This window comes from Xenopus tropicalis, chromosome 8 (assembly GCF_000004195.4).
Source record: "Xenopus tropicalis strain Nigerian chromosome 8, UCB_Xtro_10.0, whole genome shotgun sequence".
In the NCBI taxonomy this organism is placed as follows: domain Eukaryota; kingdom Metazoa; phylum Chordata; class Amphibia; order Anura; family Pipidae; genus Xenopus; species Xenopus tropicalis.
The window spans coordinates 78,477,892-78,499,487 of record NC_030684.2 but is presented as its reverse complement, the minus strand read 5'-3'; the positions used below and the strand labels follow the sequence as shown (position 1 = coordinate 78,499,487).

The 21,596-nt window shown below is 40.6% G+C and overlaps 2 protein-coding genes across 6 annotated transcripts in view; one reads left to right on the top strand and one right to left on the bottom strand.

Annotated features, from left to right (window-relative positions):
* Positions 1 to 91: 91 nt before the first annotated feature.
* Positions 92 to 16,431, top strand: c19orf54 (chromosome 19 open reading frame 54). Of its 5 annotated transcripts, none has more exons than XM_012967986.3 (8): positions 92 to 220; positions 1,496 to 1,706; positions 2,470 to 2,538; positions 2,632 to 2,756; positions 2,904 to 3,033; positions 4,185 to 4,255; positions 4,864 to 5,175; positions 15,724 to 16,431. In XM_012967986.3, exons 2-7 carry the CDS (start codon positions 1,501 to 1,503, stop codon positions 5,169 to 5,171), a joined length of 909 nt encoding a protein of 302 aa, XP_012823440.1. In that variant the 5' UTR covers positions 92 to 220; positions 1,496 to 1,500; the 3' UTR covers positions 5,172 to 5,175; positions 15,724 to 16,431. The 5 variants fall into 5 exon arrangements, with proteins under 5 accessions (XP_012823440.1, XP_012823441.1, NP_001120031.1 ...); XM_012967987.3 differs by having other exon boundaries at positions 92 to 262; NM_001126559.1 differs by having other exon boundaries at positions 170 to 220; positions 15,724 to 16,116.
* Positions 14,735 to 21,596, bottom strand: part of itpkc (inositol-trisphosphate 3-kinase C) — a 31,861-nt gene continuing 24,999 nt past the window's right edge. The window contains 6 exon segments of the mRNA NM_001078788.1: positions 14,735 to 15,873; positions 16,541 to 16,612; positions 17,292 to 17,393; positions 18,203 to 18,407; positions 18,706 to 18,919; positions 19,500 to 19,599. Of these exon segments, the coding sequence (NP_001072256.1) occupies positions 15,670 to 15,873; positions 16,541 to 16,612; positions 17,292 to 17,393; positions 18,203 to 18,407; positions 18,706 to 18,919; positions 19,500 to 19,599 (897 nt within the window). The 3' untranslated portion in view covers positions 14,735 to 15,669.

Sequence of the window (21,596 nt, the reverse complement as noted above, 5' to 3'; positions counted from 1 at the left end):
CTTGCAGGTATATCATTGGTGACCTACCCAAATCTTCATCGATTGGCTGCAAGCCATAAGTGAAAGCCATTTCACCCTATAGCAATAACCCAAAGCAAGCCGCGCGACCAATGAAATCGGAGGCCGAGGCGTAGAACGCGGTGCAGCTGCTAATATATTCCTCCCGGAAACAGGAAACGGACTCCTGCGGCATACGTGACTATATTGTTTTGCTATTGTTGTAGGTGTTCGTGAATATGATTTCATGGCGTTTATAGCTTAGGTGATAGTTTTCAAGATACTATCGTTGGCAATTAAAATGAATAAATTAACCTGTACAGATGAACAAGGGGATACATATATGGTTTAGTACACACGTGGTCAAAGAATGTTTCCGAACTGAAGCCGGATCTGGTAGTTTTTTTCACCAACATGCTATAAAGTACGGTGTCAGATCTTGTTTACAACCTGTAGCTAAATCTGCAATGTAAGGTTTAGAAACGACATATTCCTCAGCGTCTCGGAAAATGTTTAATCTCTCACACAATCCCTCCCAGTAGCAACACAATTTCATCTCCGTGCAATGGCATTACTAGAATTACAGGGACCCAAAGTCAAGTCTTTTTAGAACCCCAAATTTGTATTAAAATGATCTGTTTAATGCGCCTGTAATAAAATAGATTTTCAGTTAGGACTTCCTTGGGGAGTTGATACAATGACCTGTTGCTTTGAATTGCTAGGAAGTGACACCCACAGTTCAGGGTCAGAGTAGAGAATTTAGCAAGGTCAAGATCTATTTTTACAGTAACCAGACCAGGGGCAATGGGTCACTGCAATAGCTTGCATTTTGCACCCCAGTTCTGTCCAAAGGCTGCAAAAAGGTGTTCATAGCACAATTTGCAGGGGCAGGTATAGAGACTGAATTTGCTACTTGAACTGCAAAGCTCAGAATCCTCCTTGCAAGATATTTGCTTGGAATTGTATATTTGCCATAGTTCTGGTGACAATATTTTGATATCCACTACTGAGGCCTAAATATCACATACTAATAGAATGTGGGCTATATAGTCTTTGCCTATATATTGCAAAGTATACTATATAATAATGCTTGAGGAACCCACAGACTCCAGACTGCTCTTCCCTGTACTAATTGCCAGTGTAGTAGTCTGGTTATGAGTAGTAAAGTATCTGGAGTCAGCTTCAGTTTTCTGGTCATTATTATTATTTATATAGCACCATCCCTTTACAGAGATTATACATCACCACATTAGTTCCTGCCACAGTGAAGCTAACAATTCACACACAGCAGGACCAGTTTTATCAGGAGCCAGTTAACCTGTGTGTATATTCGAGTGTGGGAGGAAACCTACACAGACAAGGAGAACATACAACTTCTTGCAAAACAGGATAATTGAGAAATATATGTTAACACCTGTTATAAAAGAATACAGTCATTGTATCACTGCTAAATAAACAATGTGGGAAATGATTTATGATATGTGAAATGTTTTTACAGGACCTATGCCACATACCAATGAAGACCCAACTGCTCAACAAGCAGGGGTCATTCTGGATCCACCACCTCCATTGCCTCCACCACCACAGATTCATCTACTACCACCAACTGTGGCGAAGTGCAAGTTCTTTAAAAAAGTAGCTGAAAACAGTGACCCATCAACTGGAGGCTGTGAAGAGTTAAAAAAGATGATCAAAAATAGACAGAGCAGGTAAGCAAAATCCAGGTCCAAGTGTAATAGGAAATTAAGAGGTGCTTAAAAATGTAACATACTTAAGTCTACTAACCACTGCACAGGTCTGGACTAGGTTTCAAAATAGGCAGCGGCATTTCAAGTACACAGAGGCCCAAACAGCCCCCCACCAGTCCAATAAATAGCAACTGTCTATGGCATCTTACAGCAGCCCCTCTGGCATTTGGCAGAATCCACAAATTGCCAGTCTGGGCCTGCCCCTGCACTTTAGTAAATCATAAGAAGCTATACATCCAGTTACAACAATGTATTAGGGCTCCATTCCTAGCATTTGAATATGATTGGCCAGATACAGCAAATTAAATTGTTAAATTATGGTAGCCAGAAAACCCTCCATATAAATTATAATACAACCAATATTAAATGGGATGCCCACCCAAATACACTTTTTTTAGCACAGTAAAAGAATATGCAGTTCTAAACAAAATGAATTCCAAACTTCCACTGGTGTTCAAGCTGTTTGTAAATGTAATTGCTATTGAAATCGGTAGCTATTGTGCTGTTTATAGTGTCTGGTTCTGACTTCTGAAATAAAGTAGCAGATGCCTACTGGGGGATGCTTATAATACTTTTCACCCCCAGAGACATAGGTTTTTCTTGTTCTTTAAATTGACATTTTCTTTGTAGGTGAAGTTGCTAGGTTTAAAGTGTACCAAAACAATGGCATGTTTATGAGGTCAGTACATTTTGTGACAATAGATGTTGTGTGTTTCTTTGACAGATTTAATGGGGAGTTAAAATGGCTGCTTTATAACCAGTATGTACCATCCTTGATACAAGAAGGACCTCAGTAAGTGCGTACATATGACATGGTGCTTTGGTGTTTTTTTCCCTGTATTAAAGCATTGTCCATCATACATGCTACTTTTTCTGTCCACAACAGGTGTGGGCTGGTGGCTCTGTGGATGGCAGGGAAATTACTGAACCTGGCACATGAAGCACCACTGCAAACCATTGTAGAGGCTGCTGTTTCTAGAGGGTACACAGCTCAGGGGGAGATGTTTTCAGGTGAGTGATGTTCCAGTGAAGTTTTGCTGGCTACAGGAGTTACTGAGGCCTCACCTACAAACACACTCTCTGCACACAAGTCCTATTGGGAATGTAATTGATTAACCTTCTTATTCATGTAAATAAATGTAATTATGTTTCCCATAGCTGCCAACATGGCTGTCCTGGCAAAGGAAGTGTTTGGCTGTCGGTCTGAGCTACTTACAGGTGGAATGGATGGAGAGAATAAAGGCAAAATTTTGCAGCAGCTGACTTCAGGGTTGCCTGTGCTCATCCCGTATCCTTTTGCAGTAACAATATATGGAGAGTGCAGCTACAGCTTTTCTCTGTCTGGCAGAATTACAAGGCATGGTTTGTGTAAAATATGTCCTAGGTGCTCCCCACCACCACAAATCACCCATGAGACATTGAGAAAAATTGGGTGGTTAGAGGGATCAGCTAAAGTGTGGCCTTTAATCAATGCAGCCTAACAACTTGCATGTATATTGATATTTTCGATTTTTTTTGCAATTTGAGTTTTTACAGCGGTAAAACTAATATAATTCCAGTTTTAGTCCAAAACTTCAAATGTCTGGTATTTATTAAGTGCAAAAAACTTGAAACTTTAAATGTAAAATTTCACCACCTAAAAGCTTGTGAGTTTTTTGTAGAAGTCAATGGGAGTTGTCCTAGACAAAGTCAAGCTATATTTGCAAATTTGAAAATTTTTAGTTTTTTGACTTTGTAAACTTGAAAGATTTGGGGTATTCAAGCTTTTTTTATTTGGACAAGTTTTTCTTATTAAAACATAAGCGAGCATTCCATATGCGAGTTTATTCAAAAATGAATAAATAAGCCCATTGTGAATCTTTGTTTTAAAGGAACAGTAACACCAAAAAATGAAAGTGTTTTAAAGTAATTGAAATATAACGTACTGTGGTCCTGCACTGGTAAAACTGGGGTGTTTGCTTCAGGAACACTACTATAGTTTATATAAATAAGCTGCTGTGTAGCCGTGGGGCAGCCATTGAAGCTGGAAAAAAGGAGAAAAGGCACAGGTTACATAGCAGATAACAGATAAGACACCATTGTATTCTACAGGGTTTATCTGTAAGCTGCTATATAACCTGTGCCTTTTCTTCTTTTGAATGGCTGCCCCCATGGCTACACAGCAGGGTTTGTATAAACTCTAGTAATGTTTCTGAAGCAAACACAAAACTTTTACCAGTGCAGGGCAGCAGTACATTATAGTTTCATTTCTTAAAAATATATACATTTTTTGGTGTTACTGTTCCTTTAACAAAGTATTTTGTTTCCTTTACTCGCCACCAGGTGGCAGCATTGCTCTGTGTAGACCACACTGCCATTATATTGTACAGTTTTATATATTTATATAACTTCGACATAGATAAGAGCTAGGCTGTAAGACAACCTTAACTGCTTGGATAGATATGATGAAGACTTTAACCATGAGCCATGCCAGAGGGAGGGTCACCGGGCTCACTGGGCAGTTATCTCAGGTACTTAAAATTACACTGTGACTTCCTCAGTGATGCTGCATTTTCCAAATTTATGCATACAAAAATACTTTGGTGCTGCTTATTCATTATCATCATTTATTTATATTGGGCTTGCAAGTTGCACAGCACTTCACATTAATTTATAACAAACAGGAGTCTTACAATAATCTAATGAAGGAGGGTTGCAAAATAAGAATATGATCATAGGGCCCTACTTGCAAGAGCTTACAATCAAAAAGGTTAGGGTACATTTGAAACGTAAGAATGGATAAGGAAGAAATGAAAGAAAGGTTGGAGTGGATACACATTTCTCTACATGCATATAAAATGCAAGCTGAGAAAGTTGATAATCCACCAAACGTGCCCTTGGCCTTAACGCTTGCATAAAAAAATAGTTTGTATTATTATTATAAAGGTGTAAGTGAGTGTGGCAGTGTGAAAGGTATTATTGTACACTTATTTTTGCTATATATCTCATATTGGAGTTGACCTTAGGTAGTTTTTTGCTCTAATATCTATTGATTGTGCATCTTATAGGAAGAAACATTTAGGCTAGATCTCTTTAGACTTTGGCTATTATATTGTAAATATTTTCCTTTCTCTTTTAGGTGTTTTATTTGGGGTAAGGTGTGGTTCCTTCAGTCCTGACCCTGATATCCCTGGTCTGTGTTACCCTTCTTCTGATTCTCCTTCCCTAGAGGACCTTAACATTCAGGAAATATATCTTGTGGCCAAGCAAGGAAAAAGTCTGCGATACCAACTGTGGGAGTATGACTGTATCAGCAGGAGCAATGGGCAGCTCATACATTTAGACCCCAAGAGATCAAATGATGGCAACGTATACATAGTTCCGTCAGGTGGTGTAAAAGCTGGGCTCTGCGGGCAGATTGTCCTCTTTCAACCTAAAGATGTTTAACATGGTATGTTTAGCCAAATGCTCTTACAGCAGACATTTGCAGTACCCAGTGCCTATGCTGCTGTTTATTAAAAGGTTAGGACAGGCCCTTGCACTCCTCACCCTAAAGGTGGCCATACACGTAGCGTTTCCGATCTTTAGTGCGACCATTGGTTGTACGAAAGATCGTTCCCACCCTCCACTGACGTTTAGGGCTGAATCGTCAGATATGGAGGTAGAAACAATAGAAATTCTACCTCCACCTGGCGATTCAGCCCTGTAACCTGGCCGGTCGATGAGCCGATCAGTATCCTCAGCCTTCTGCAATGTCGGTCTCCTATTCAAGCTGCCATACAAGCACCAAATATCGGTGCATGTATGGCTGGCTTTAAGCTCTCCCTTTTCTGGTCTGCAGCACTTTATCTACCTCACTGAAGGCAGCCATACACAGGCAGATTTCAGATGCTGATTCAGCAGCTTATCTGTCGCTGTATGGGGACCCCCTGCTGCTATTTAAAGGGAAAGCAATTAAGTTGATTATGATTTTTAGCAATAATGCAGCATTCTTTCCCAAAAGTATAATTTGCATGTTGCTTAATAAATTGTGCAAAGATAAGAAGCAGTACTAAGGATTTTGCAATTACTAGATAACTAGCAAGCTTTCCATCTTTTTTTGTATTACTCCAAATGGTTAGTAGATGGCCTTTTTAAAACCCAGTGGGTGGGTTCCTCCAAAGTGACTCTCTTTCACCTAATCCTTTACTTATTACGGGCCTATTTATCATACTGAGTAAAAAAAAACAAAAAAAAAGTGACAAAATACACCACACAGCACCACATAAAAAATAAGTATCACGTTGTGTATTGATTTTCAGCAACCTTGTAAGCAGCCCCTTGAAAATGCCATGGTAAAATACAGCATTTATCTATCATGTTTTTTCAAGTGTTATTTTCCAGAGCGACTTCCGCCGGAACTTGCTTGGTGCTTGAATTTTTCTCATTGACAGATTATGTATGACATTCTCATTTTATTTACAGTGGCTTGCAAAAGTATTCGGCCCCCTTGAAATTTTCCACATTTTGTCACATTACAGCCACAAACATGAATCAATTTTATTGGAATTCCACGTGAAAGACCAATACAAAGTGGTGTACACGTGAGAAGTGGAACGAAAATCATACATGATTCCAAACATTTTTTACAAATAAATAACTGCAAAGTGGGGTGTGCGTAATTATTCAGCCCCCTTTGGTCTGAGTGCAGTCAGTTGCCCATAGACATTGCCTGATGAGTGCTAATGACTAAATAGAGTGCACCTGTGTGTAATCTAATGTCAGTACAAATACAGTTGCTCTGTGACGGCCTCAGAGGTTGTCTAAGAGAATATTGGGAGCAACAACACCATGAAGTCCAAAGAACACACCAGACAGGTCAGGGATAAAGTTATTGAGAAATTTAAAGCAGGCTTAGGCTACAAAAAGATTTCCAAAGCCTTAAACATCCCACGGAGCACTGTTCAAGCGATCATTCAGAAATGGAAGGAGTATGGCACAACTGTAAACCTACCAAGACAAGGCCGTCCACCTAAACTCACAGGCCGAACAAGGAGAGCGCTGATCAGAAATGCAGCCAAGAGGCCCATGGTGACTCTGGACGAGCTGCAGAGATCTACAGCTCAGGTGGGGGAATCTGTCCATAGGACAACTATTAGTCGTGCACTGCACAAAGTTGGCCTTTATGGAAGAGTGGCAAGAAGAAAGCCATTGTTAACAGAAAACCATAAGAAGCCCCGTTAGCAGTTTGCCACAAGCCATGTGGGGGACACAGCAAACATGTGGAAGAAGGTGCTCTGGTCAGATGAGACCAAAATGGAACTTTTTGGCCAAAATGCAAAACGCTATGTGTGGCGGAAAACTAACACTGCACATCACTCTGAACACACCTTCCCCACTGTCACATATGGGGGGGCAGCATCATGCTCTGGGGGGGCTTCTCTTCAGCAGGGACAGGGAAGCTGGTCAGAGTTGATGGGAAGATGGATGGAACCAAATACAGGGCAATCTTGGAAGAAAACCTCTTGGAGTCTGCAAAAGACTTGAGACTGGGGCGGAGGTTCACCTTCCAGCAGGACAACAACCCTAAACATAAAGCCAGGGCAACAATGGAATGGTTTAAAACAAAACATATCCATGTGTTAGAATGGCCCAGTCACAGTCCAGATCTAAATCCAATCGAGAATCTGTGGCAAGATCTGAAAACTGCTGTTCACAAACGCTGTCCATCTAATCTGACTGAGCTGGAGCTGTTTTGCAAAGAAGAATGGGCAAGGATTTCAGTCTCTAGATGTGCAAAGCTGGGAGAGACATACCCTAAAAGACTGGCAGCTGTAATTGCAGCAAAAGGTGGTTCTACAAAGTATTGACTCAGGGGGCTGAATAATTACGCACACCCCACTTTGCAGTTATTTATTTGTAAAAAATGTTTGGAATCATGTATGATTTTCGTTCCACTTCTCACGTGTACACCACTTTGTATTGGTCTTTCACGTGGAATTCCAATAAAATTGATTCATGTTTGTGGCTGTAATGTGACAAAATGTGGAAAAGTTCAAGGGGGCCGAATACTTTTGCAAGCCACTGTAAATCCAGCTATAAGAGAAATAACTGGCCCACTACATGTAATAAGTTGGACAGCAATGCCATACAGCAGTGCTGTCCAACTGGCGGCCCGCGACCCCCCTCTGTGTGGCCCCCCACCTGTCTGGATGCTTTGATGGCTTACTCTTGTGTAAGATTTAAATGGTATCAGTACTGAGATTAACTGCCACCCCTGCATGGTTCACACCTCAGATTCAAGCTGTAAACCTGTATTGTTTAAAAATGTAATCCCCTGTGTTGTTCAAACCTTTTAATCTATGCATTGTTCACCCCCTGCAGTGTTCACACCTCAGGCTCAGACTGTAATCACCCACATTGTTCCCCTGTTCACACCTCAGACAGACTGTAGGAGCAGTAGAAACCCAAAAATAATCCCTGCACACTACAAAAAGAAAATACACTGAGGTGGTACTGCAATTAAAAAGTTTTTTAATATATAGTTATTTGTGCAGACTGTAGGAGCAGTGCCAGCATTGTGTCACTGTATGCTGCCTGTGTGTGCCATACACACAGGCAGCATAGGGCAAGCAGAGTGTGGCACATACAGACAGGGTAGGGCAGGCAGAGTATGGTACACACAGGCAGGGTAGGGCAGGCAGAGTATGGCACACACAGGCAGGGTAGGGAAGGCAAAGTATGGCACACACAGGCAGGGTAGGGCAGGCAGAGTATGGCACACACAGGCAGGGTAGGGAAGGCAGAGTATGGAAGGTTTTTGCTGTACTACAACCATTAATATGGGTATGGTCATGTGATAACACGGGTGTGGTTTCAAGTGGGTGCGGTTTCAAAAAGGGGAGTGGTCAAAACTGGCTTCCATTATCGGCCCTCCACCACGTAGGTCAGAAAACTTCGGGCCCTCAGTACCACAGAAGTTGGACAGCACTGCCATACAGTATACAAAGCAGCACACTGCTATGGGGTATATGAGAGCACTGTACAGAGTTTGGTAGTTGGAGTGTTTTTCCAAAGGTTTGCTAAAACTGTGGGGTCAAAGCACTAGAAATCGGTGCCAGTTACTGCCCTTGATGTTGATGGGAATTATGCAAAAATGCCAATACTGACAATCTTCATATAATTTTGCATCAAAACTACATATTTGATTAGATTAGATTAGATTTGTACATTTTTTGGCATGATTTGTATGGCAATGTATGGCACTGCTGGGCCAAATTTACTGCTCTGTTTGTTGGTGTGGAAAAAGAAGCCAAGCAATTGGCTAAAATAGCTCTGTGTGCAAAGCCCTTTCCCTAGTCAGTTCTTACAAGCCCCTTATGACTGCATTCCAGGCAACAGGTTGTACATATAGAATATTTGGACACTGACGCAATTTTAACCCCTATGTGTGTTTTGTAGCAAAAAAGAGATAGAACTTGCATAACTTGAAGCAGGAACAAGTTCCTGACCTGATAATTGAGCAAGGAGCAGGCGTTAAGAAACACTAAACTACGCAAATGGAGAGGCAGTATAAACCTGCTGGGATTGTGACTGGCCTGAAGCCCCAGCTAATCAGGATGTCATCTTGTGCAACATAAGGAAGCACTGGAATTAAAGAACAAACTAGGCTAAATATAGTACAAAGTAGTCTAGCACAGATTGTGTTGGGTCAGAGAGGAAATTACCATTACCTATACTTTAGGTAAATATTTATTGCAGTGCTAATTTAGGGAATGTCCCTATAAAAGACTTGTGGTGCGCAAACACATTCAGATTTACATGACTTACCTTTATAACAACTCAAAGAGTTACTTACTATAGAGAGAGAACAGATAAAGCCAGGGGTGCCATAAATACACAAGTGACTACCCTGATCTTCCCAAACCCTGCCCCTTTTGTGGACAACCCCATCCTGACCACTGATGGCATCCTTGACAGCGCTACTGCCTGTTCCCCCTAATGATAGCCCTGGGTACAGCTTCTTCAGTAAAAAAGGAATACAAATGCTTTCACGCTAGAAGATAGATGGGTTGGTAATGTATACACTATACATATTAAATAACTTAGAGATGACAGCAGTGCTGTAAAACTGGAGGCTTTAATTACTTTGCACTGGTTACCTTGTGCCATTAAAGAACTGCTCAAACTGACACTCTATGGCTATTATCTATGGATCTAAAGCTTTTAGCCTCCTCAAGCAGGGACATTTAGTAGCTAAACAGTTGCTAGGAGAGTGCAGATTTGAGACCTCAGTGCCACCTCATAGGGAATTGCCTAAGAACCTGTGTGTTTGTGGCTACACCTTCTAACACCCTTCAACATGTAAAAGATAGACATCTAGATACAGATATATGCAACTGGTGAGGATAATTAGGCCACATCCAGTCCCAAGGTAGTAACTGACCACATAATGAAAGTATCACTTTTATTAGTGGGCAATATTGGTACTTGCCCAAGGAGGTCACCATTAACTCACTAATTCAGCTACAAATTTTTAAAAGGAGGACCCCCTAATCAATCAAAGGGTTCTCTTTAACGGAGGAGGAAAGGTAAAAACATCCATAAGCACTCACAGAAAAGCTGCACTGAGTTCTCTATCAAAATAAACACAGGATTTCTTGTTTCCTTTTTTGGGAACATGTTCTTTGGTATCAGACTTCCTCTCTTTTAGGGCTCCTTTATGTTTGAGGCTTGAGTCTGCTCATTTCTCTCCCGCTCCCCCTTCCATAAGAACTCATTTCCCCCACCCGTAGGAATGTGTGACCTGAGCTTCTAAAGTCTATAACTGCAGCAGGAAGCTACCAGGACCAAGCTAAAATGGCAGCTGCTATCACAGGGAGCTTGTAGGGCTCTTTACTCAGGTATAGTGAAGCTTTCTGCTGAATAAATATAACTTTCTAGGTGGCACTAATGTGGCAAATCTATTGGCAGTAAAATGCCAAAATGACTTTCCTTTTCCTTTAAGCTCCAGCAACAAAAAGGAAGAGAGGAGAGAGTGCAGTTTTCTTCACAGTGAAACATAATGTACTGTTGCCCTTTAAGTCTTGAATAGTTTCTATAAAAAGCTGTGTAACCACAGGGCAGCCATTCAAAATAGTGTATCCTATAAAATGACCTATTCTTAGCAACTTTTCAATTAACAGATAATACAAAATAAAGAGCTGTCTCAAAATAGCACTCTCTACATCATACTAAAAGTTAATTTTAAGGTAAACTACCCCTTTAATAACAGATAAGGCCTGTAGAATTTAATGGGTTTAAATATTTACCTGGGTAGATAAACAGAGGCCCAATGGCATTCTAATGGCTCAGTCCTGCCTCAAATAAAATTTCAGAACTGTAGCCAGGTATAGTTTAATTGTGGCTTGTGGCTGAACAGATGAAATACTCCAAGTATAAATCAGTGCAGTCCATATTTTCCCATGTTGTGTACCAGTTAGCACTAATTACATGTTTGTGGCTCAGATGACCTTAAACACATTAGTCTATGCAGTCTATCCAGCTGGACAAGCCTGCTATAGATAGAAAGTGCATACCATCTTCTCTTTAAATGTGGTTTATTCATTGCTGGAGCCATCTAGTAACAGCAAATTGCAAACTCATCCGGACCAGAAAAGAGCAGAAACTGGTCTTCGACTGCTTACCAGAAGAGTGTAGGTATGCTAAAAATCCCATGTCTGCCACTTAGATGGGGTTTGTGCAAGTCACAGTTCTTTAAGCTTGAATTTTATAGGAACTTCAAAATTATGCAATCACTTTTAGTAGCCAAAAAATGATTCTTTGAGAAAAGCTTTAGAAGGGGTTTTTGTCTTCCTCTAGACCAGTGATCCCCAACCAGTGGCTCGTGAGCAACTTGTTGCTCCCCAACCCCTTGGATGTTGCTCTCAGTGCCCCCAAAGCAGGTGCTTATTTTTCAATTCCTTGCTTGGTGGCAAGTTTTAGTTGCATAGAAACAAGATGTACTGCCAAGCAAAGTCTCCTGTAAGCTGTTAGTGTGCATAGAGGTTACCAAATAGCCAATCACAGCCCTTATTTGGTATCCATATGAACTTTTATAATGCTTGTGTTGCTCCCCAAGACTTTTTACTATTGACTGTGACTGTTGGGGATCCCTGTTCTAGAACAACTAGCAGTTAGGCAGGTTTTATATATAGACATAGAAGATTGAACTCGACAGACATGTCTTTTTTTCAAGTTATTATGTTGTATCTCACACTGTTGCCTTGCTGTAGTCATTGCTATATGGTGCCCATTTTAGTGCCAACATTTGGATAAACAATTCATTTAGGGGTTTAAAAGGTCAGACTGCATAATGACACAGGTGCTCTGTAAGTGGTCACCAGGGCTAATGTCATATGACATTTTCTCCACCTGAGTATCCCTATTTTTAAGAAGCAATGACGACGTCAAACTAAGCGCGCCGTAGTTTGCTCGAGGGGGAACGGCACAGAGACACTGGGTTGGGGGAGCGGGGAGGAAAAGGGCATCTGGTGCGGCTAGTCAATGCCGACTAAGGAACTGAACGACGTGCATACTTATTTTATTGGTCTTGGCGTGACCGGGATGCCACGTGGATGCGGGGGTTGCTCTTAATTGAAGTAGCGTCGCTGCCTCCATTTGTTAACAATACTTTGAGTTGGGTACACAGCCTGGGGGTGGGAGAAAGCTGTAGGGCAGCGAATTGGGGATAGGGACCAGGCTGTGTAGGTAATTCTGGCATTTAAAACTATGCATAACTATGGTTTTCCTTACCCATGATTGACCCTCACCCAGTGACCCATCGTTTACTGTGCTTTTGACCTAAATGAATTGGTTTTCCCTATGATTGTGAGCAGCTATCAATTTATGAACTAAGCAGAGGCACCCTTGAGTGGTGGAATTAACTTATATAAAACTATTGGAATAATTGGTAAATTTGCCTTATTATGAGATGAATTATTGGAAACATTGGGGCAATTTTCTAATAAGAATCATATGAATTTAAAGTTAAACTAATTCCGCACTCATAATGAATTGTTTTTAATAAATCATTGATTTTTTTCTTGGTAATTGTGGATCCTATTTTAGTAAAAAAGAGTGATTATCTCTTTATTTTTTAAACTAATGTAATTAAAGGTTATATTTTAGTCGCTAAAGGCACCAAATGAATTTTTGTGAATTTATTAGAATAGAGGTAGTAGATACCAGGTGTACAGCAGAAATGAAATTGAAGCCGGACCTTTGTTTATTGTCAATGACAGACATTGCATCTGTCAGCAGGCACCCAGAGTGGATGTTGGCCTGAAAATGCTTTTTCTTTATTTCACCAGTTCCATCCCCCCAAATAGCATGGTGACTTTTATTTGCATCCCATATGTTAAGAAACCCTGTCCTAGAGCAGCAGATCCTTAAGATAATCAGAGGCTTATGCGTGATTCCGTTATGCATATGGAATACATTCCTAAATTTTTCTGGCCTATGGGCTGGAGGGCCAGTACAAACCACACCCATGTTATCATAAGAGTTTTTAAGACTATACCCACATTAATCTTCTACCATCACCCCATCTTCCCAGGCCCGGTGCCTTGGGGTTATCCTTGATTCTGCCCTGTCCTTCACTCCTCATATCCAATCACTTATCAAATCACGTCACTTTCACCTAAGAAATATCTCCAAAATACAATCATTTATCACCCAAGATGCTGCCAAAATTCTTATTCACTCTCTTATAATATCTCGCCTGGACTACTGTAACTCCCTATTAATTGGCCTTCCCCTCCAAAGACTGTCCCCTCTCCAGTCCATAATGAATACTGCTGCCAGGCTCATACACCTCTCCAACCGCTCCTCCTCTGCCGTGCCACTCTGCCAATCCCTGCACTGGCTTCCCCTACCATCCAGGATACAATTCAAACTAATGACTCTCACATTTAAAGCAATTCATAACTCTGCCCCACCCTACATCTCTGAATTCATCTCTAGGTACCATCCAACCCGATTGTTACGCTCCTCTACTGACCTGCTCCTCAACTCCTCTCTCATTCCCTCCTCACACGCTCGCATTCAAGACTTTGCAAGGGCTGCCCCCCTTCTCTGGAATTCGCTCCCACAAACTATCAGACTTTCTCCCAATCTCTCTGCCTTCAAGAGATCTCTAAAAACACATTTATTTAGAGAAGCTTATCCTAATCTAGTTTAGCAATACCCTGTGCCCCACCTCTCACAACTCTGGTCATGCCCATTCCCACACCTTGTGTCTCAACCCTTTTTCCTTGTAGATTGTAAGCTCTTTTGGGCAGGGCCCTCTTCACCTCTTGTATCGGTTATTGATTGCTTTATATGTTAATCTGTAAGTCTAATGTATGAAACCCACTTATTGTACAGCGCTGCGGAATATGTTGGCACTTTATAAATAAATGTTAATAATAATGGTGGTGGTAGCGCAGCAAAAACCCTAATGGTTGGTGCTCACAGCAGGAATATCACCTGTCACTGATGTTAAAGAAGTGGATAGCACAGCCACCCACAGCACATAATGAAACCCCTAACAACTAACTATTGGGTTCACCTCCCAAAAACAGCATAGGGCAGGTAGAGTATGGGACATGGTGTGAACAATGCAGGGGGTTACTGCCTGAAGCTGAAGAGTGAACAATGCAGGGAGGCAAGTAAATCTTAGTACCAATACCATTTAAAGCTTTCACAAAGTTAAGCAGTCACAGCAGCCAGACAGGTGGGGGTCACACAAGGGGAGCCACAGGCTGCCAGTTTGACAGCACTGCCTTAAACAATCTGTTTATGGCCTCCTACAAGTCAAGACATTGCAGGTGTTTAATTGTGTGCCAATGTATGTTTTTTTTTTCCTGGGATGCCATTTTATGCCAGAGCATAAATGACCTATACATCATCACCATTTTAACCCAAGTGTAGGAGCCACCTATTGCTCAGTAGAAACAAATGGTATAGCATCATCTGCAGACTGATTAATGTCAGACACTGAGGCAGAAAGCTGAATGCTGTTTTTGTGGATTTTATTCAGTGAAATCAGTAAGTTCCAATTGTACTGCACTATAATCCATCTGGCAGCTATGTACTGGCATGGGAACCAGACAGCTGTGAGCAGTACAGGAATATTGAGATGGCTTTCCTGTTATTCTCAAGCTGGTGCTGAATTCCAACCTTCTCAGATAGCTGTTACTCAGCCACCTCTTGAGAGCCACCCCAAGCTGGCTATTTCTGTAGAATAGGATGACTTAGAGAAGAGCATTCTACCATTCCAATAAGGTTTGATCTCACATACTCAGTATCAGCCCACAATGCCAGTTGTTTTCACTATCCATCTGTGTTGTTCATCACACCCCAGGACAACATGGAAGAGGGTTTATTGCTGTCCATCTGTAATTTGTATACTCTCTTTGGTTAAGCATGGAAACAAATATTATAACAAAAAAAAAAAACAATAAAAACTCCGCTTCCACTGTACATTGTTAAATAAAAAAAAAAAAGTCTATGCCACCCTTCCTCCCAATTATAAAGTTGAACCATTAAAAACATGATATAATAAAATACAGCATAAATCAGAGATTCATATTTGGTTGCAGTAATAAAAATATACATTAAAAAAAAAAAGCTCTGAATCCTGTTTAACAAAAAGCTTTAAAACTGTACTGTAGGTACAATCTATCCAGTGTTGTGTTCTCTTGAGAATATACAGGCATAAATAGAACATTATAAAACACCTAAAAATGCATTCCAGAAAAATCTTGTCTTTGCTTGTTGCTCCAGTCCCCTGGGCTGAGAATAAGAGATCCACGTGACTTGCCTGCCAGCTGCCTTCTCTGTAAGTGTTTTGGGAAGGCTCTAGTCCACATTCTGACAAGCAAATAAGGGTCCGTGTATACCATTGTGTGGATCATTTCCAGTTTAAGAAGGCAAGAGTTAATGTCTATTCCTGCACCATTTCAGTAAAAATGTTTATCAAATTGTCTAACCCCCACAGGTATCCATCCTCACGGTTTCCCTCCACCCAGGGTGAACGATGGTTTAACATCTGTGTACAAGGGAGTCGAACAGTCTTCCCAAAGTCAATCATCCACACCTTTGCTTGCTCTGAGGAATCATGGACAAACAGAAGGGAGCTTCCAACAACCTGTAGAAGTTATGCATGTGATGAGTACAATCTCTGCCAGAATTAACAATAGCAGTCTTGAAGAAATAAGCAAGAGCAATAAGTTGTAATGCTTGTGTCAGGTGCCACCACTTGTGCCAGAGTATTTGTACGAGATACATGTAAAGGGTGCTGCCCTGGGCACAGCTGAACTACCTGGCTGATGTATGTTCAGTACAGTAGCAGGCTGAGGGGAGGAAAACAATTAAAAAAGATTAAAAAAAAGACATCTTTTTTATATTTTGGTGGGATGTTCTTCTTTTAGGCGTGTTCCCTGGGATTATTTGAAGTGAATTTATCAAATGGTGAAATATAACTTTCAAACATTGATAAACACACTTCTGAAAAATCCCATACAACTGAATGAATAGTAAGTGGGTAAGTTTCTCTTTGGTGAGCTCTAACACTTTGATAAATCTGCCCCAAGGAGTAAGAGTGTGACCAATAAGCATAACACAAACAGGTCCCACAGAGTGGCATAAAAATACAGTGAAAGCAGATGTGTATGTAACAATAAAGCATATTATATTTTTCAAGACACAGGTGTGTGGCAGTAGATGGGGCAACAGAACTTGAGAAAGGCTTTATATAATATATAAGTGATCTAGTTATCAGAGTGGGTTAATGGTAAGAAAGAATCAGTACAAACCTCATGTGATTTAAAAAACTCAGATTTCTCCAGCGCAGTTCTAAGCTCTTTTAATCGCACCAGATATTTTCTCTGTGAATGAAAAGAACAGGCATCATGTAAGGCAATATGTTGTCACCCTGCAACAAAATTGCTCAGTTTGCTAGCGTATAAAGGAAGCTGCTGGTTTCACAGCACTATCCAGAAGGGACATTTATAATTGAAGACTCTGTTTTGTTGTTAACCCTTTTAATGCCACTCACGACACAGCAAGGTCAAAGAGAAGCGAAACTAAATGAGTTAAACAGATGTGATGAGCTTGCCTAAGCAGTAGCTTAGCTATCTGTAAACACAGCATTTAGGTCTCCTAATTGCATTCCCCTGTCATGGATTAGAAAGTGCCTTGTGTTTAAACTTTGGTTCCCCAGATGCTGAGCTACAACCACCAGCATTTTTCAACACATAATAAACAGCATGCTGGAAGCTGGAAGCCAGCAACCTCTGTGGACACAATGAAAGAAACAAAACCTTAATGTCTGATTCTGACCTACGGGATATAATGTACATGAAATTCCAGAGTGGCACAAGCATCAGAACCCTATTTAGTTGTTTAGCAAAATGCTCAGTCAACAACTTAAATGGTCCAATCCTCAAACCTTCCCAACACCTGGCAGCTCCCATTTAATTAAACCACCCCCATCTCAGATGCAGTGTGCTTTCAAACCAGCTTTTGCAGAAACACAGTAACCATTTGTATTTTCAAAATACTTACTAAAATATTCTTATTTCCGTCCACAAAGTCTCTCAGAGCATTAATAACTTGCTCCTTGTGCCGTGTTTTCTTAAAGTTTGTGTCACATGACCCATCTGCTCTCTAATAGACAGAAAATAAAGACATAATTTATTTACACTCAAAGGAATTTTCAAATATTGCACAAAATATGTTGTAATATGATGTTGGGAGGGGGGGGCAGTAGGTATTTGTTGTGCTAGATATTTCCATATCTTCCCAGACCTGTAACTTTTTAAAAACTGAGAAAAGACTGAGCCCTAAACATGGCACTGCAACTATAATGCTTCGGTCCAAGAAGACTGTGACCCTATAGGCCTGTAATATGTCAACATTGGCCCCTGTTCTGAAAATTTGATCAGCCCCATGAACCAAAGATCCTCTTCTTTGGTTAGCAGCCAGGTGAGTTAGTCTCTAAGTGTATGGCCAGCTTTTCCACCATTTCTAGAAAGCATAATCCTATTATTTATATATGAAAAAAAAAAAACTTTCTTACGTAGCACAAATCATGAATATGGGTTATCTAAGGTTCACTGAAACAAACTGCTTTGTTTAGGCAACAGATAGAGATATCTGCAGCTACTAGAAATTACAGCAAAAGTAATGCAATAAAAATATTTTATAAACACATGTAGGTTTATGGGACACAAGGTATTTTTATAGCCTTTAAAACTGTATTTTTAGGTGATAACCATGGGCCACAAACTCCTATAAAACAACCGACAGCCCACCCTTATTTGTAACTAGTACATCAATTATGTATTTTGTGGCTTCTCAGTTTTTGGTATGCAATTTATTCTCCTCCAAAAAAAGGGGGGGAGGGACTGGTATATATCATGTAGAAAACAAGAGAAAGTTTTATATACAGCTTTTAGATTTGGCCCCTTACTAACCTTGATGCCTTCTATTCGAAAGCCCATAGTAGCAGTGGAGCTAAGAGTCTCTCTCCACTGCATGTATCGTGGCTTTAAAATGGCCTTCTGTCTGTGCTCCTCTTCAGTGGGTGCATTGGGATCAACAGCAATCATCTTCTCATACATGTCTTTTCTCAGCTTGGGCTTTTCCCGAGCCTTTACTAGTTCCTCTTCCAAATATGTCCTAGAGAAGGAAACAACAGCATAAATCAAAGGTGCCAGATAAGATTGCTGAACATTAAAAGGAGAAATTAGGAAAAAAAGCAATAAAAAAACTTTATAATATCAAAACCCTCTTCCAAATGAGGCCAATAGAGTGTCATAAAACAGATGCACCACGAAATGCCCAGGTCAGCTGTGACTTGGTATTTGCTAACCACTGTAAAAAAGATTCCACTCTAGTATGGGGAAAATAGGCAATAATAAACTGGGTTGACGCTTAACAAAATGGAGACCACGGCGATTATCCTGCTGTATTTTACCTTACACCCATTTTGCAGTCCATAATAGATGGAGAGTCAAACTCAGACAAAAGGTCTTCCATTTGGTTGTAATTCTCGCCTTCTTTCTCCACCACCCCATAGTAGCCTGGGACAAAGGGCCGCAGGATATCCCGGTTCAGCCCCACCAAACACTGTTGCTCACTCTCGCAGAATTTCTTTAGTATTTTCCCATATTCTCCGGCCTTAAAATTACCTGTAAGGCAACAATAGGAATCGATTACATTAGATATAACTATCCTAAATTTACAACAAACCATGGCTCAGTCACTCCACTGTTTTTATGCAATTTTCAGAATAAAAAAAATCAGAGAAACCTTCTCAATGATATTCATATAATTTACATGCAACCAGGTTTGGACTGGGATTCAAAATAGGCCCTGACATTTCAAGTACACAGATGCTCAAACAGGCCCCATCAGCCCACTAAATAGTGACTCTGGCATCTCACAGCAGCCCCTGGTAGCTGCCAGAATCTATAGACTGCCAGTGCGTGCCGGATTACAGTAGTATGAAAAACAACTAGGATGATATTATTTTGAAAATCACTTTGTTCATCTAGCCATCTAAAATTCAGTGTCATTACAGTCCTTAGTGTGACGCAGTTCTGTCATAAATTCCTTCAGTTGTTTTTCTCCTAGAATACGAGCAGACAAAGGCCTATGCCTTCAAGCTAAATAACCTGATCATGTAATCTGTGACTGCACACAAGGAATCCCCCCCCACTCACAGAAAAATAGTTTTCTACTGAACAGTTACTAAACTTATCTACTGACCTGCATGTCCAGCCAACTGGATCCATGGGTACTGCTTCTTGAAGGACACCACAAACGGTGACCAATGGACCATGTTCTTCAGCTTCTTCCAGGACTTGCTCTATAAATGAAGAATATTGAGTTATACTCTCAATAAAGCCAAACCACTTTAAATGCACAGTACAGGGTGTGCTCATACACCTGGAAACCAGGGGAACCTGCCATCTGCCACCAGAATTAGAGGCAAGTGCCTTGGGGAACACCGGGGAGGTGTTTACTATCAGTTTAATTAATAGCGCTTGTGCTGAACATACTTTTTTCCTATTGTTTTAATCACAAACATACAAAAAAAAAAAATCTATGGTTCTAACTACTTAAGCTGAACAAGAAAAACAGGGAGATTGAAGCTACTCATCTTTTCTCTGTATAATGGGCTCCTGTTAAAAAAAAGCAACAAAGAGAAAAGGGAGGGGTTTGTTAACTGGTAATCCAAATATCTACCTCGCAAGGACCAAGCTTCAATTTCCCTCATATTAATATCATGATTAAACATTAATATATTAAGAACCTGTATTTATAAAATGGCAACATATTCAAAGAGCTGTACAATAAACAGGTGCACACATTTAACAAAGATTTACATACAAAAACAACCAATAACTGATTAAACATGTAAAGAGGGTTCTGCCCCTGTAATTTCCATGTGCAGGGGGCTGAGTGTAATACTTAAAAATGGAGTGGTGCATGTAGATCTGGTTTACTGCAAATAATTTGTGAAAAATAGTTACCACTAAAAGGGTTAAATGATATATTTTCCTTAGCAACAGCAGGCCTTCTTGTCCTAAATAGGCGACAAGTTTAGAAATTGGTGCTTAAGGGCTAGAGTGCCTTACAATGTGGAATCTTGGCAATTGTAAATAATCTGAAAACTTGAGATATAAGTCTGTAAGGGTATTTTTTCCCTGTATTATCTTATAAATAAATGAATAAACTGCTGAAACTGCTCCAAGGTGAAATGGAAACAAAAGGTGATGTTCGGCGACTGTTGTATTGCGATTTCATCATCCATTGCCTTTAGAAAGACTCACTGAACTGTCCTGAAGGGCAAAGTCACACAGTGTTGATTACTGAGTAGCCAAGGACTGTGATGAAGTACTCCCGAGGTGTGTATGACAATTACAACTATAGGGAACCCTGGCAAACAATTACAGCAGTGTTTCACTCCACAAGATGACACAACTTCATACAAATGAGCAACTGCTATGGAACTCCCAGCATCCCCTGTCAGCTCCCAGCATTCCCTGCAACAGGGAACATTTTCAGTTCTAGTTCAAGAACAGCTAAAAAGTCAGTAAGTTCTTTCCATAACATAGTTACTGCCTGTACAGAAACCTATAGCTATTTTAACAATGCAACCATCCTGTTTATAGCGACATTTTTACAGATAAACAGTGTTGACCGATACAGAACTCCCTAGCTGTCTGAGCAAATGGCGCTTATCTCTCTGGGGGTAGAAAGGGGGGGAAAATCACAGGGTATGCGATTCTACGCAAGCACAGAGCACTAAATGACGACAGAGAACGGAAATCAGGAACAAAAGCAAAGTTCTTCTTTACAGAAGGTGACAAGGGGAGGTAGCTTTCCCTTTCAAAAAAGGAACAGAAAGACGTCAAATGTATCTGAGTGACTTTTCACAAATCCCCAGCACAAGCACTCCCATTCAAAGCACCGTGTCTATAGCACAACAGTATCAAACAGTACCAAGACATGCCATTCCCTTACTTACACAGAGGCCAGCATCACACAAACAACAGAAGACACCCAGGGTCACTAGGCAAACAACTACAATGATAAAACTTTATTCGGGCAGGCATAACTCTTCTAAGGGGGGGGGGGGGGTTAAAAAGAACATTAGAGGAGATTATGTCAGGGTAGTCAAATATAAAATAATGTTAAATAAATAAACCCAACACAAACACTGTTACAGAAGCATACCTCATCCATGGGATCTTCCCTCACATTACACAGAAAAGGAAAGATTCTTCTTTGGGTCAGAAGACCCTAGAGAGTTCCAGAGTCGCCCATATGAAAGAAGCAAGCAGAGTAGGGCCACATGAA